The sequence below is a fragment of the Oryzias latipes genome, chromosome 18 (genome assembly GCF_053564925.1).
Source record: "Oryzias latipes strain Hd-rR chromosome 18, Olatipes_Hd-rR_3.1".
In the NCBI taxonomy this organism is placed as follows: domain Eukaryota; kingdom Metazoa; phylum Chordata; class Actinopteri; order Beloniformes; family Adrianichthyidae; genus Oryzias; species Oryzias latipes.
The window spans coordinates 22,627,481-22,642,081 of NC_136254.1; the positions used below are offsets into that span (position 1 = coordinate 22,627,481).

Sequence of the window (14,601 nt, forward strand, 5' to 3'; positions counted from 1 at the left end):
AACCCTATAGAGCACGTCTGGGCCCAGCTGAAGTGGAGACTGGATGGTTGTACCCCCACCCCCGAGTGACCTACGTGGAAGCAGTGCTCCAAGCATCATTAGTAATGAGGAGCAGGAGACGCCGCCGTCAAGCCGTCACAGCAGTAAATGGTGGAAATACAACCATCTTTATCATTGTCCTTTAGTTGTAGGTGTAGTTTTTGATGATAATAAATACCAAACCATTAAAAATTGTTATAAGTGACATCAAAGGGAACTTTTACATTTTTCATTAAGATAGTTTAAAAAGTCTAAAACTCAGAGTAACAGACAAACTTGCGGGAGTAACTATTTGGTCACGTGTTTATTTTAAAGTCTTAACACAAAGCGTCCCGTTTCCACAGAGTTCTCTCAAACCGCACACAGAAAAATGAACAAATGTGAGAAAAATAAATGCTGTAGGAAGGCGACATCTGCCATTCAGTGTGGGACTACGGTCACAAATGAAATGAAAATGACGTTTTTGGTCAAGTTTAAAAAAAAAGAAAAATATTTTACAGAAAAGTTTCAGAGAAAACCTGTAAAAATCCGATGTGATTACGCTTTGTCTTTATGAACACATTATCTGAACCGATCGAACACGTATTTCCTCCGTTTTCCAGTGTCTAAACATCCATGAAGTAAACCTGAATTGTAAACATTTTTTGTCTGAAGCCCAACGACTTTTTGAACGTTGTGCTTTTTAAAGTCAAATATAAATATATATTCATATTTTAGGTTGTGGGAGGTCACAGGGTCAGATTTTCCCACAGATTGAAGTAAAGGAAACTGGAGATGGGTTTTGTTTTTTTGTTTTTTTTTTTGGGGGGGGGTCTTTTCTCCAGAGTGCTTAGTCAATAATTAGGAATCTAAACTACACTCACTAACCATCTAGCTAAAGTTCTGGCACACATGAAAGCTAGGACCCCCCCTTCACCTAACGCATGTTAATGCAGGCCCTCCTTCCACGGTTTTGGAACCATGAACTCCTCTCAGGCTCAAATCCTGCTGAACGCCCTTCTACAGCAGATCTTAATGGAAATGTTTCTTTTACCTGAATCTTCACACCAGTGAAACTACAGCTCAGCTGCCATCTGTCTCCATGGAGATGAAACTCCTCAGTCTGATGTCTTTTGGTACAAAGATGGAGGTGTGCATGTGAGGGGGAGGGGGGTAAATTTGAGTTCCTCTGAGGGAGTGTGTGCATGAGCCTGTTTTTTCCAGAGGTAGCTGTTGGTGCAGACAGCAGGGGGACACAGAGGTCAAGTGTGTGACGGCGTTTTAGGAGATCTTTGAGCCCATTTTCCTGCTGTCCTCCTCCGAGCGCGTCAGTGGGAGCTGGGCTGCTCCACTTTGAGCCCGACCAACGAGGGGGGCATCTGCGTGGCGGCGGAGGAAGACGAGGAGCGGGGAGGGGAACCCCTGAGGCTGGAAGAGGCGGTGACCGCGGGTCGAATGAGCGGAGGAGGAGGGTGGTTGTGCGGCGCTCTGCTCTGGAGGGGGCGGGTCTGAAGAGGCGGCGGCTGACGGAGGAGGCTCGGGGGTCCTGTTGGAGGAGCTGGGCGCAGTAGGGGAGGGGGCTGGGAGAGGGAGGAGGTGGTCTGAGTGGAAGAGGGGGGAGAAGAGCTGCTGGAGGGGTCTGGAGGAGAGTCCTCCATTTTCACCTGGAGGGGGCAGAAGCAGAGACGTTCACACACCTGCCGTTTCCTAAAACCCACATCAGAGACCAGCATATCTAGAGGTGGGGGGGGGCTTTTTGTTTGGTCTCACCTCATGTTCCTCTGACGCTCCTTCTGGTGATGACATCTCCTCCGTGCTCCTCCTCGGGTCTCTCTGGTCTCGGTTGGTGGCCACCTGTTCGGCCGCCCACTCCCTCAGCACCTCGTCGAGGTTGAAACGGCGCCGATAGCTCACGAAGAAGGAGCTCACCTGAAAAAGAGAGGAAGAGGCGGAAAATCAGAGAGGAAGCGGTCTGAAGAAAAACGGAGGGACAGAAGGAAGGAGCTCACACAAACGCACAAAAACGGAGTCTCACCTGAGCTGCTGTCTTGGTGCCGATCACTTCAGCGATGGCGGTGAAGTCTTTCCCGTAACGACGAATAGCTAGAATGAAGGGAAGAATGATGATGATGAAGATGAGATGCTTTTGCTGACAGGCAGAAGACACTCGCACTACAGTTGACCTACATCTGGGGGCACCTGCTCTCAACCAGGTCTGACCTGCTTCACTTCCACAGCCGAGCTGCGCTGACACGTCTGCAGCTGCAGCCGAGCTGCGCAGCGCTTTAAAAGTCCAACGCCAATCACCTTTGGATCTATTTTCAAACCTTTCCCAGAGCACTTTGAATCACAATTGTGCCGTTTTTAACCAAAATTTGAAAAAAACTTTGGTTTTCTAGGACACAGCTTCTGCAGCAGCTCATAATAAATTCCTTTCTGACTTGTAGACAGGACCGCCCCTCACAGCAGCAACCTAACAAAAAATGGCGAGCAATATTGGAGCGATCCAGCCTTACACAAAGCTGTACACAAATTTACAGGAGTTAAATTTAAGGATTTGTATGACCATTTTAAGAATGCTCAAAATTAAATTTAACACTTTATGGGCAAAGAAAATGAAACAAACAGCCAGAGTTCATCGTTTCTTGATCTACGCTTGCGGTCCGATTGTCATGATTCCGGTTGTGTCACGTTCAAATATCTTTCGGCAAACTGTGCAGTTTGCTTTTTAAGCAACAAAACAAAGTTTTAACCACCACGAGTAAACCTCATTTTCAACCATTTCTCCAGGTATTTGCACTTTACAATTTTCTTGCATGAGCTAATTAGCCAGCTGAGGTTAGAAGATTTAAGACCAGTTTTATCAGAAATGCAATTTTAAGCTTAACTTTCTTTCTATATATCCATCATGAGAAAAGGCCAAAGAAACGTGTTAAAAACAGCATTTTCAGCTCAGAGTAGGTCTTTAAGGAACTGCTGAGGCTCAATATTGAAATCTAGAACATGTTCAGACATTTTCAGCAGCTTCCTTTGAACCAATAATCCAGGACCACCAGCTGACTGTGGGAGGAGAGACTTACCTTGAACCGCCAGCAGCTGCTCCTCTGTGGTCCAGCGAGAGTTCATCTTAGGCACAGACTGAAAGGGGACAAGAGGGGCGGCGGTCAGAGGCCAATGAAAACAAGACGAATGGAGAGAACGTGACTGATGGGTAAAGGGAAGGGAGGAGGGATCAACGCAAAAACTGACCTCAGCTGGTTTGCAGGAGTCCAAGCCTTCAGCTAAACTCTGCTTCAAACTGCTGTTGGTCTGTTTAATGGACTGAACCTGTGAGAGAAGAGCTGCTCAGTGCTTCACCGAACATCCTATTTATCATCTGTCCACATCACCAAGTACAGGACAAATCCACGTGGATCCGTAAACCTCCCTGGAGGTGTTGGATGTGTGGTCAGAAGATGGCAGTACAGATCAAGCAGTGGGGAGATTTTCTATTGAACTGAACACCAATCCTCTAAAAGGAGGAGCAAAAAACAAAAAAAAAGACGCACCTGTCTCTTAAGAGAAACCAGGTGGGTGTCCAGCTGCCGGACAGTCACCGCCCCGGCGTCCTGAGAGGCCGACAGCGCCATGATGTCGGCTTGGACCAGGTGCATGCCTTTAGGCGGCCTGCGGCGCGACCTGAGCGGGTGGTGTCTGTACTGAGCCCCGACGCTCTCCTTCTTGACGGGTCCAGAGCGGCTGGGTGTGGGCTTGTCTGAGCTGGTGCTGCTCGGGTTCTGCTTCACTGCCTGTGAGGATCAACAAGAGAAAAGGCCTCACGATCATCTCATGAAGAATCTAGAGGGAACTTGCTTCCTTCAAGACCCAATCCCATGAAAATGCGTTTTTTTAACATGCTCTTGAAGCATTTTTCTCATGATGGAGGACATGTAGAAAGAAAATTAAGCTTACATTTGTATTCCTGAGTACTGGATTTCCTGCACTTTAGGGCCATTTGAGAGCCTTTTTTTTTTTTTTAAAGTGACAGTCCGCCTTATAATCCAGAGTGACTTATATTAGAATTATTTATGGTTGTGCTTAATGTTGAAATAATTTTGAAGCTAAGTATTAGTCTGTTTTTTCACATTTTTTTTACAAGATATTAACAAGGTTGGGTGTTATTGTTAATACGCTATCACGGCTAACGTGCAGCAGGGATGGATTGCGTTTTTTCAATGTTAGAAGTCAGCGCAGTGACATTTTTTTAGTGGCATCTTGTCTGTTTTTTTACATATTACAAACAAGGTTGGGAGTTACAGGTATTGTGTATACGCCTAACACTTCTAATGTGGCCAACATGTAGCGTGTTACAAAAAGATTCTAGGATTACTGCGAAAGGAGAAAATAAACTGACGGACTTATCTCTGACTTTTGTCTCGCTGGATGCGCCTTATAGTTCAGTGCTCCTTATATTTGACATAAGTTTGGAAATAGACTATTAATTGATGGTGCGCCTTATACTGCCGAAAATACGGCATTTCTTAATTCAAATCACTGTAAATCGGGAGTGGAAGTAAAAATGCGGTTTGAAAAAAAGCTTATTTGTTACATAGAAAATACGCTGCTCCATTCTGATGAATACTAGGCAACTAGATCCATGAACGTCTTCGTTTTTTTGTTTTTTTTTATTGGATAGCTCCAATATTGCTCGCCATTTTTGTTGAAACGGTAACGTCAGGTCGGGGTTATGAGGGGCTGTAAGCTAGCAGGGGAGCGTGTTAACAGAGAGCTCACAGCAATGGGAAGGGAAAGGGGGGTGGGGTTGCTCCAGGTCACTGGTCTGGCCAGCAACTCTGAGGCAAATTTCTAATGAACTACTGCCGCTCTATAGAGACTATGTCCTAGAAAAGTTTTTTTTTGATTTCAGCAACAAACGGCATTAACATAATTAAGAGACCGGAGTGGGACTTTAACACGTTCAAGAGGATAACGCCTCACCTCTTTCTTTGTATCCACCTCAAAGTCACTGTCACTGGCTGGCTCTCCTTCCTCCACCTCATCATTACTGAAAAGACAAGACAAAGTAGGACTACAGAATTCCATCCAATCTACAGCTCCACCCAAAATGCTTAGAGTGACAGAAAGGAAATCCTCAAGACATGGACATGATGATTTAGCAAAGACATATAAGAAAGATATGCTTTTTATTTTAGTGAAGATAAGAACGCTTCTTAACATTTGAAACCTGTCATCTTTCTCTCTCTTGTTGAGCAGTCTTCTGGCCTGTCGGTCCATCACTGAAGTCCTGGTCCTGGTCTTCTTCCAGCTGTAGTAGTACTTCACCAGGCTGGATATCAACTTGTCGGGGAGCTGCACACAAACGATCTCTTTAAACATTTGCCCTGTGAGTGGCAAGTCAACGAGGGGTTTTCCTTCAGTTTCGCACCATCTGCTGGATGCGGTGGAAGCTTTTGCCGTGGAAGCTGAAGGCCTGCTCGAACAGAACTTTGTCCTCGATTGTCCACTCGTCTGGGAAGGGCGTGAAGTTGGCCAGGTCAGCCAGCGAGCGCTCCACGTCGTGCTTGTGCCATAACAACATGCCTAGAGCCTGAAAGGATAAAAAGGTCAGTCAGGATGCCTTCAATCCTCATAGATGACAGTTCCAGAATGTTTTGCAGCTGGTCGTACCTGCTCCATGTTGTATCCGTGCTTCTCTTTAGCCATGAGGATGTACTCGTCCACTGGAATAACAGGACAGAGGAAGAAAAGGTTTAGCTGCTGTGGTTGGGTTTGTGCAGAGCTCCGGGTGTGGGTGGGTCTTACACATTGCATCAGAGAGCTGACTGTTGGGACACCAGACCAGCATGCTCCTCTGGTCCTTCTCACTGCAGCCAGATGGAGTGTCTGCTGACGACAGGCAAACGTTTGACTCCTAACACAAATCCAAGACCACATATGCATCTCCTCTGTCCTCGTGTCCCTCCTCTACTGTCTAAAGCATACCGGACGTGTTTCGCTCATAGTGTTCACACTGGACTGTCTCTACTCAATACTAGCGCATGTTTGCCACCAACAGTTTGAAGATACTTGGTGGGAAATGTCAACGGGCAAAAACCTCAACTATTCGTTTCTCAAATTTCTTCCATGAAGAAATTGAAGGAGATGCCATCCATATGTCCTTACCAAATCAGAGTCCCAGTTAGAGCTTGTTTAACTTAACTTGTTTTGTACATAGAGCCTGAAAACGATTTCAAAAATGTGCGCAGCGTCCCATGAACAACAAGAGTTCAAACGTAGAAGAACTTCTGTCATTTTTGCTATAACAACTTGTGGAACTGGACTCGCCTGTTCATAGTCGTCAGGTCATTTTAGTTAGGAGCCGCAGCACTCAGTGTGCCGACAACAGCAACGTTCAAGGTTATTTTGGGGGACTGACCTCGAGGCCAGACAGGAAAATAAGGCACCGAACGCTCACACCTTTCTGAAGTTTAGGAGGAAGAAAAACTCCTCATCTGCTAACGGAGAGAGGCGCTCAGTTTAGTGGGAACACACATGAGCAGTGCCGTATGTTTTAGAAGATATTGGAGTGGTCATACTGCATGTCAATCATGTGATATATCACAGCAAGGATGCTGATTGGCTGACAGCAATTCAAAAAAACAAAAACCTTTTTTTATTTGATTTTTTTCCTTTGACTGCTATCGACGTATTGGGCATCTGGTCTAAGACCTGAACAGGTCCTCCCCTCACATTCAGGGATGGAAGCTCGCAGCAACCCGGTTGTTGCTCGTGCTGCTGCAGCGTTCTTTCCCTCTTTGTGAGCCGAAAAGGGAGAATTTTAACCTCTGATGATATTTACTGCATGAGCTGTGCTTTCACTGAACTCTCTGCTCCTTCTGAGCCCTTCCAACCCCCATCTAGCTTCAGTTATCACTGTCCCCTCATCTTACCTGGTTTAAACTCTGGTATCTGAGCCTGGTAGTCTCCTCCCACTCGGATCATGCTGTCTGTGGGAAACAAGGGAAGCAGAGTTTTAATCTCCAGAACTGATTAACCAGAATGGAGAAAAGAAACAAGTCAGGTACAGCAGATTTATTTTGAAATCATAACAAAAATGTGTTTAAGTGATCAAAGAATTGGAACAGAACTTAATTTAAATATTACAGAAGAGTTGGAAAAACATTTTATATCAAACCTACAAAATAAAGCTGTGAAATACACAACCCTTTTCTCTACAACTGTATGTTGTGACATTTCTTCTTTTCAAACATCAAGTTCACTAAAAGTGCATTCTGGGTTTTAGCTCTGGTCAATTCTTCCAGACATGTCTTTAACTGTGCTGCTGAACTTGAATCAGAAACTGAACATGTGAGCCTTTGAATCTAAAAAACAAACTGATCTGATAAGGCACTCCAGAATAGACCTAATATTCTGTCCATACACAACATTAGGTTTAGTACTATTTGCTTTCAATCTAATGGAAACACTGGAGGAGCTGCCTTTCTTACCCTCCCTCTTTAATCAATCCATCCATCGATCAATCTAGAACTACTAAAAATGTTCATCAGCCATTAAAATCAAGAAATTACAATTAAAGGAGTGTTAAAATTGTTAAAAATAAGCATAATAATAATAATATACTTAAAAATAAATACATTAAAATTAAACTAAAAATCAAATCCACGTTGCAGTAAGTTCTTTTTTTAAACATCCAACATTGCAATGTTTTAGCAGCTGGAATTGAAATGTAACATATTTAGTGATGTGTAAAATGTTTATAGCGGTTGGAAAAAAACTGTATTTGAGATGATTTGTCCTTGCTTTGTTTATATTAGTAATCTGGATTAAGAGTGACACTGATTTGTTAAAAAGTTGTTTTAATAATCGTCACAAAGCTAAACACAACTTTTCATTCCTAAACACCTGACAAGTTTTAGTAAGGAAACTCTTTGGAATATTTTTAGATGAAGTCAGATTTGTAGCGATGTCTGTGTATTCAGCAGCTTCTTTGCTGATTTGAAGCTTATTTTTATGGCTTTAAACATGATCAAATCATTCTTGTGCTGAGCCGATTCCAGCATGACATGATTTTGATGCACTTTTTATCATCAAATTATTGGTAAGAAACAACATTTCAATCGTTTCATTTGCTCCATTTCCTCCTCCCCCTGAAAAAGGAATTTGCACAGATGGAGCCAAAGATGGCAGCTGATGGCAGACGCTGAGTAATAAGTGCTGCACTAAAGCTAGCAGGAGACAGAGGAGATGGGAGGGTGTTGGAAGGAGTGAGAAGAAGCTGATGGAGAAACACGGAGCAAATGAGGACTGTGAGCAGGTGTGTGAAGACAGTTGAAGGAGAACGGCGACGACAACGGAGGAAAGGAAGAAGGAAACTTTTCAAATTAAAGACAGTTTAGGGAAAACATGCTGCTGGCAGATGAAGAGAGGGAACAGTGGAAGGAAGGAACATGTGGGCAGCAGAGATGAGAAGGAGGAAGAGGGTGGGAAGATGCTGGAGGAGGGGGCTGACAGAGGAGCTCTGAAGCTTTGCAGCAGCTGAAATGATGCCTCTGTATCTGTAAATTCTGTTGGATCTCCTTTAAAAAAAATACTAACAAACCACAACATCTGTGGCAGAGAGGTAAAAAAAAAAACTTTAAAAGGTATGCATCTACCATGAGCGTGCTCTTCGTCGCTGCTCTCTTCCTCAGAGTGTGGTTGGCTGTTTCCGTTGGTAACGGTTTTGGCTCTGCTCCTGGACAGGACCCCTGCGCCTGAGCGCTCCATCACTGAAGGCATGACTGCAGCAAAAAAGGAAAAAAGAAAAAAATCTTTAGGGGAATGAAAATTCAATTTTCACATCCTGTTCATCAAATGGCTCAAAAACAAGACGAGCTCTTCAGGAAACAATAAGCACTCATCCACTCTACAGACTGTTCAGGTGAGAACATCTGCAAGGATTTCCTCATTTTACACGTTGTATAAGTGATACAATCATCCAAGTGGGTCTTTAAGCATCTTAAACATTAGAAAGTGACTAGAGGGTCTTCTCATTGAAAACACTTGTATTTGTTTTTATATAAACCTTTTTTGTTCTTCTAGAAATTAAAATAAGCTATTTAGTAAAGTATTCAATTGTACATTTTAGTCTGTTGAAGACATTTATATGTTATCAGCTGCTTGAAGCCCTGGATGACCTTCAAATGTTAACACGTTTGCCTCGGCGGTGGATCCCACTCTCTACATCCTTTCAGGTTTTCCTCTAATCTAATAAACGATGTTTCTTAACGTACGTATTCATTAATTCCACTCCATATTTTCTAAAAAACTACAAAAAGAGGCTGGAAATTCAATTAGTAGGGTTTACTACCACGTCCGTAAGCATGCATGCATGTATGCATGGACACACCTGCAGAGCTCTGAATCCTCCCTCTCTTCAGCTTCATCAGTCCACAGCACATGTGGAGAAGGCTTGTTTAAATAACCCAGTGCAAACCTAGAGTGTTCTGGTGAGAACATTCTTCTGCAGACTTTTTCCACGAAGGTCATATTTGTCCAGGTGGGGTTGCAGCCTGCGCCCCTCCAGCTCAACAGGCATTTGGAAAACCTTGGAGACTTTGAGTTTGAGTGAGAATCGGAGCACCAAAATGTGAGGAGTTTACCCATCGCTGCTCCTGACGTTACCATTGCACAGTTACTTCATGAAGATAAAATGTACATTTATTGCAGCCCTTTGTTTACTGGAAGTTAAAAATGTCAAAAACTACCAACAAAGCATTCAAATCGATGCAGATCAAGAGCAGATAAAAAAGTTCTGTTTGAAAAAGAGTTTATTTGTTACGTAAAAAATACACTGGGTGGGGCCACGAGCTTCCTGCTCCGCTCCATTCTGATGCATCCACTTGCAGACAAATAGATCCATGTACGTCTTCATTTTCCTCATCTTAGCTGACATCTGTACGCTGGATAGCTCCAATATTGCTCGCCATATTTGTTGCACTGCAAATGTTACGTTGGGGTTGTGAGGGACTGTAAGCTAGCTGGAGAGAGTGTAAACAGATGGATGACGGGAAGTGGGGACAGGCTTACTTTAATAGTTTGTGCAATCACAGAGGTAAATTTCTAATGAACTCCTGCCGTTCTGCAGAAACTATTTCCTATAAAACAAAAGAGGTTTTCATATTTTGGCTAAAAACAGCATAATCCTGTCTAAAAGACCACTGGTGACGGTTGATAGATCAATAAATCAAAGATGATTGGAGTCTGTCTTTAAACAAAGGCTAATTTATGCAAAAGCTGCAACAATAACTAATACAAATGCATAGAACCTACTAACATCTAAATAGAAATTTTAATTTTTTTTTTTACTAAATAAGCAAAAATATAGAAGAAATTTGGAGGAAAAAGTTTGTTTTATTTATATAAAATTGATTATTTAAAGGAATTTACCTGATGGAGCAAGATTTTTTTAAAGGTAAAATTTGTACAAAATTAATATTAGTTTATTATTTATACTTATTTACATGTTTTTGTAAATTTTATTTATTATTAGTTTAAAATTTTACTACATTATTATTATTATTATTGCTGTAAATGAAAGTATATCAAAATAAATCAAAAATATTTTTTTGAATGATTTTCCTTTTTTTTATGGATATTTTAAAAAAAACACATTAGTGAAACCAAAAGTAAAAGCAGGAAGATGAATGTTTTGGCTAAACTGGTGAAAACCTGGTGAGGATTTGAGATGCAGAAGAGGATCCGGACCTTCATCAGCGCCATCTCCAGTCTCCCTAACTTGAACCAGAACAAAGCAGGGACTGAAAGTTGTACGACAGATTCGCACAGTTTCCATCACTTATTCCTCTTTTTTTCTCCCTTCTGCTTCTAAAAACGTGCTGTTTCTAAAGACAGGCGGGGGAGTCGCTGTGTCCCCAATCCACAAGTTTAAAAATCACATCTGCCAATCCAAACAAGCAGACAGACAGCACAAGTGCGGGGAGGCTCTCTGGGGGTCTTTTGTCTGTGGCTGCTCCAGGTGGCCCCGGGATTACAGCAGCTGCCCCGTCCAACTTCACTGAGGAAGCAGGAAACGACCGTAGATTACAGCTTGAGACGATCCCGCCGTGGTTATATGCATAACTAGTTGTTCACTTTCAGTGAGTTTCCGGGAGAGGGTCGTAGTAACGTCGATCTCTATCTGTGTGCCAACATGTTTAAAATGCCGACATAACTTTATTTTGAAAATCCCAATTTCTCTAAGCATCCTGTCTTTAGTCCACAAACAATAAAAACTCCTCGAATTGTTCTTTCCAGACACTTAATAAAAAGCACCCCTGTGTATTATTTAGTAATTTTCAACATATTAAACTTTACCCAAATCATACATTTTAGCTAAAGCTATATTATTAAAACATTTCTAATCGACAGTTAATGCCTGGAGTTCGAGCCCTTTTGTCTTCCCCTCTCTGCTAGTATGAGAACTGTTGTCATTTTGAATTTTTTATGAGAAATTTGACGTTTTGGCTCATTTTAACTTAACTTTTTTTGATCATATGTGACACAAATGGCTTCCTTTTGAACTCTAAAAGTATTGACCGGGGCTTAAAGGGGTAAATTGGGGCATAATTCTGGCCCCCTCCCTCGTCAAAGTGCAACTGAAGTCCACCCCACTTGCTCATTGGGATGCTATCGTTAGCCACTTAGCTTGCGGCTAGTAGTACCCTCGCGTTACATTTGTAACGTTACTAGTTAGAAGTCGAGTAACAGTCACACCGTACCTGCGTGTCGCTTCGCCCTGCGTCCTCGCACTCAGAACTTGTCTGAGCCTCTCGTTGGCGGTTCGCAGTCCTCCCCCTGAGAGCCGCGGGACAGATTTCACATCTAAAACTGCCCAATTCTCGCCTAATTGGAGAGCTCGGTCGCTACAATGAAGTGAACTGCCGCCCGCGAGGAGGGGATGGAAGAAGCAACGCGCTCAGTGTGTGCGTGGGGCGGACAACACCCGCACCAGAGTGAGGTGGACATCCGCTCCGCCTCTTCCAGCCAACCGTTTGGATTGACAAAAAAAATAGTCCTGTCGAACTTTTCAACTTTACCTGCTCTTTGTTTCAAATCTCTTCCTCTGTGACGTCATTATAACTTTATAACTACAATTAACAGACATTAATGTTAAGGAGAAACTGTATTAAAATATATTCTAAAATTAATTTATCCCACAATTATTCCAAAGCTATTATAAAATAAAATAAAAATGGCGGTGAGTTTACTTATGTTTATATGTAATAAATAGTTGTTACTGAATCTTTTTCTGCCATCCATCAAAATCCCATGAACTGGGGTCTACTTTCCAGTGTGTTGGCGGAGGGATTTGTCAGCTGTGCATCTCTGTGCAGAGGCAGGCTGTCCAGACCAGACTTGTACTGATGTGTGCTTGTTGGAAGAAGGGGTTAGAGACTGTTGAATCATTCGTGTGGGTATGTGAACCAGTAGTCGACTCAGATAAATAGTCCAGAATAGTTTGCTTATCTTTTAAATGTCAGACACTAAAATAAATGAATCTTTTTGTTTGATTGTGATCATGTGAGTGAGCTGAATTTTGGGGTGTACCTGTAAACATCAGGACCTGCTGTGACCCTCAACAGTGCTTCACGTGTATAAAGTCCAGCTTCTTCTCTGCTGCTTCCTTTCCTCACTTCCTCTTTCCTCCATCCACTCATCTCCATCTCTTTCATGATCTCTCTTGTTGGCACCCCTCCCTTCTTCACCCCCCACTTCCTGCTCCTTTCTGTTCCTCCTTAATTTCCTTCCTTCCAATCCTCCTTTCCATCGTCAGATCGTTCCTCCATTCAACTTTACCTTTCTTCTTCTTTTCTTCTTCCCAACTGTCCTACTTCTGCATCTCTTTTCCCTTTTCTGCCTTTCCTTCTTCCCATGCTCTCACCTCCCTTCATTCTCTCTTTCACTCTCCTCCTCCCCACCCACCTGAACCTGTTTTTCCCTTCAGTGATGACTCCTCAAAGTGTCTGCTCCTTCCTCATCTCCATCGTCACTTCAGTCTCAGGCTACTCATCTGACCCTCGTGTCGTTTGCAGTTTCATCAGTGTGCATGTGTGCGTACGTGCAAATTCTTCCCCTCCCCCCACCAGATTTTTTTTTTTCCTCCGCTCACTTCCAGCACCCCGGCCCGCCCTCCCCAGCCACCCCCACAGTCTCATTTTCACCCTTTTATCTCCTCTCCCCTTGCCTCCTTCCCTCGTCTCCTCTTGTTAACCAGTGGCCATGAAACTCACCACCGTCAGTCAGTCCTGCAGCCACATCCTCACAACTGAACAGCTGCATGCACCTCCCCTCTCATTTCCTTTTCTTTCTCCCTTTTTCCACCACCTCTTCTGTCTTCGTCCTTTGTTTCTTCCTGTGTTCCTCTTCCTCCCAGAGCTCAGTCAGCCTCCCACTCTCTGTTTTAGCACCCACCTTCTCCACTTCCGTGGTTCTCCACCTGTCTGGTTCATCGAGGAAATGCCTCTGCGCATCTTTTCACACAACTCTCCCTCTGACTATTCATCCATCCATCACTTCCTTTGAAATGCAGAAGCCCTTCTCATTTCAGTGGATGCACACTGTAGAATCAGGTCTTATAGAATAAAGTTTTCCTGCTCTTTTTAACAGACGGTGGTACAAAGGCACAATAAATCGCAAATTTATCATTATATCAAGCTGTGCAACATGCATATCGTGAAAGACGGCAAAAGTTGCGATGAATGGTTACGTTAAATGTGCTAAAACGATCTTATGGCAGCTTGAAGTATTTAACGAATCAAATAAATCTCTTTCTGGATTTGACCAATCAGATGGAGCCCTTTTATTTTAGATGCTCACCAGACGAGGGTCATTTGGAGTTTCACTAAGGTATGTTGACTCTTATTTGAATTAAACTGTTGAAGTGAAATGGAAATTGTGCTTTTGGTTGTTTTGCTATTTGTTCATGTATTGCAAGTTATATTGTCATTGCAATATTGATCAATAGTATCGCAAATCGGAATTTTTCCTCATATCTTGCAGCCCTATTGGTACGCATGATGATATTAATAGGTAAATAAATGTTTATATAATTGAATAACTTGTCTCTGAACCCACAACACCCCTATGGGATTGTGTTTACAGAAAACAAAAAACCCTGATTGGTGCGCGGCTATCTTTAAACACCCACTCCAATAAAAATCTTTCATTTTGGTGTTTTTGACATGTTCATGTGGCATTTTTCTCATGATGGAGGACATATATAAAGAAAATTAGGATTAAAACAGTATCTGGTGTGATCACCATTTGCCTCATGACTTGCGACACATCACCTTCGCATAGAGTTGATCAGGTTGTCTATTGTGGAATGTTGGTCCACTCTTCTTCAATGGCTGTGCGAAGTTGCTGGATATTGGCAGGAACTGGAACACGCCGTCGTAAACGCCGATCCAGAGCATCCCAAACATGCACAATGGGTGACATGTCCGGTGAGTATGCTGGCCATGCAAGAACTGGGATGTTTTCAGCTTCCAAGAATTGTGTACAGATCCTTGCAACATGGGGCCGTGCATTATCATGCTGCAA

General features: G+C 42.9%; 1 protein-coding gene across 4 annotated transcripts; it reads right to left on the reverse strand.

Annotated features, from left to right (window-relative positions):
* Positions 1-328: 328 nt before the first annotated feature.
* rcor2 (REST corepressor 2) lies at positions 329-12,116 on the reverse strand. 4 transcript variants are annotated; one of them, XM_011487409.4, is made up of 14 exons: positions 11,778-12,116; positions 8,673-8,798; positions 6,948-7,004; positions 5,821-5,901; positions 5,686-5,738; positions 5,444-5,605; positions 5,243-5,367; positions 4,996-5,062; positions 3,567-3,806; positions 3,268-3,345; positions 3,099-3,156; positions 2,054-2,121; positions 1,789-1,947; positions 329-1,682 (listed from the first exon to the last, which is right to left on the reverse strand). In XM_011487409.4, the coding sequence occupies exons 2-14, from the start codon at positions 8,794-8,796 to the stop codon at positions 1,347-1,349; spliced, it is 1,608 nt and encodes a 535-aa protein (XP_011485711.1). In that variant the 5' UTR covers positions 8,797-8,798; positions 11,778-12,116; the 3' UTR covers positions 329-1,346. The 4 variants fall into 4 exon arrangements, with proteins under 4 accessions (XP_011485711.1, XP_011485709.1, XP_011485710.1 ...); XM_011487407.4 differs by having other exon boundaries at positions 5,234-5,367; XM_011487408.4 differs by having other exon boundaries at positions 5,821-5,904; positions 11,778-12,078.
* Between the last annotated feature and the right edge of the window lie 2,485 nt (positions 12,117-14,601).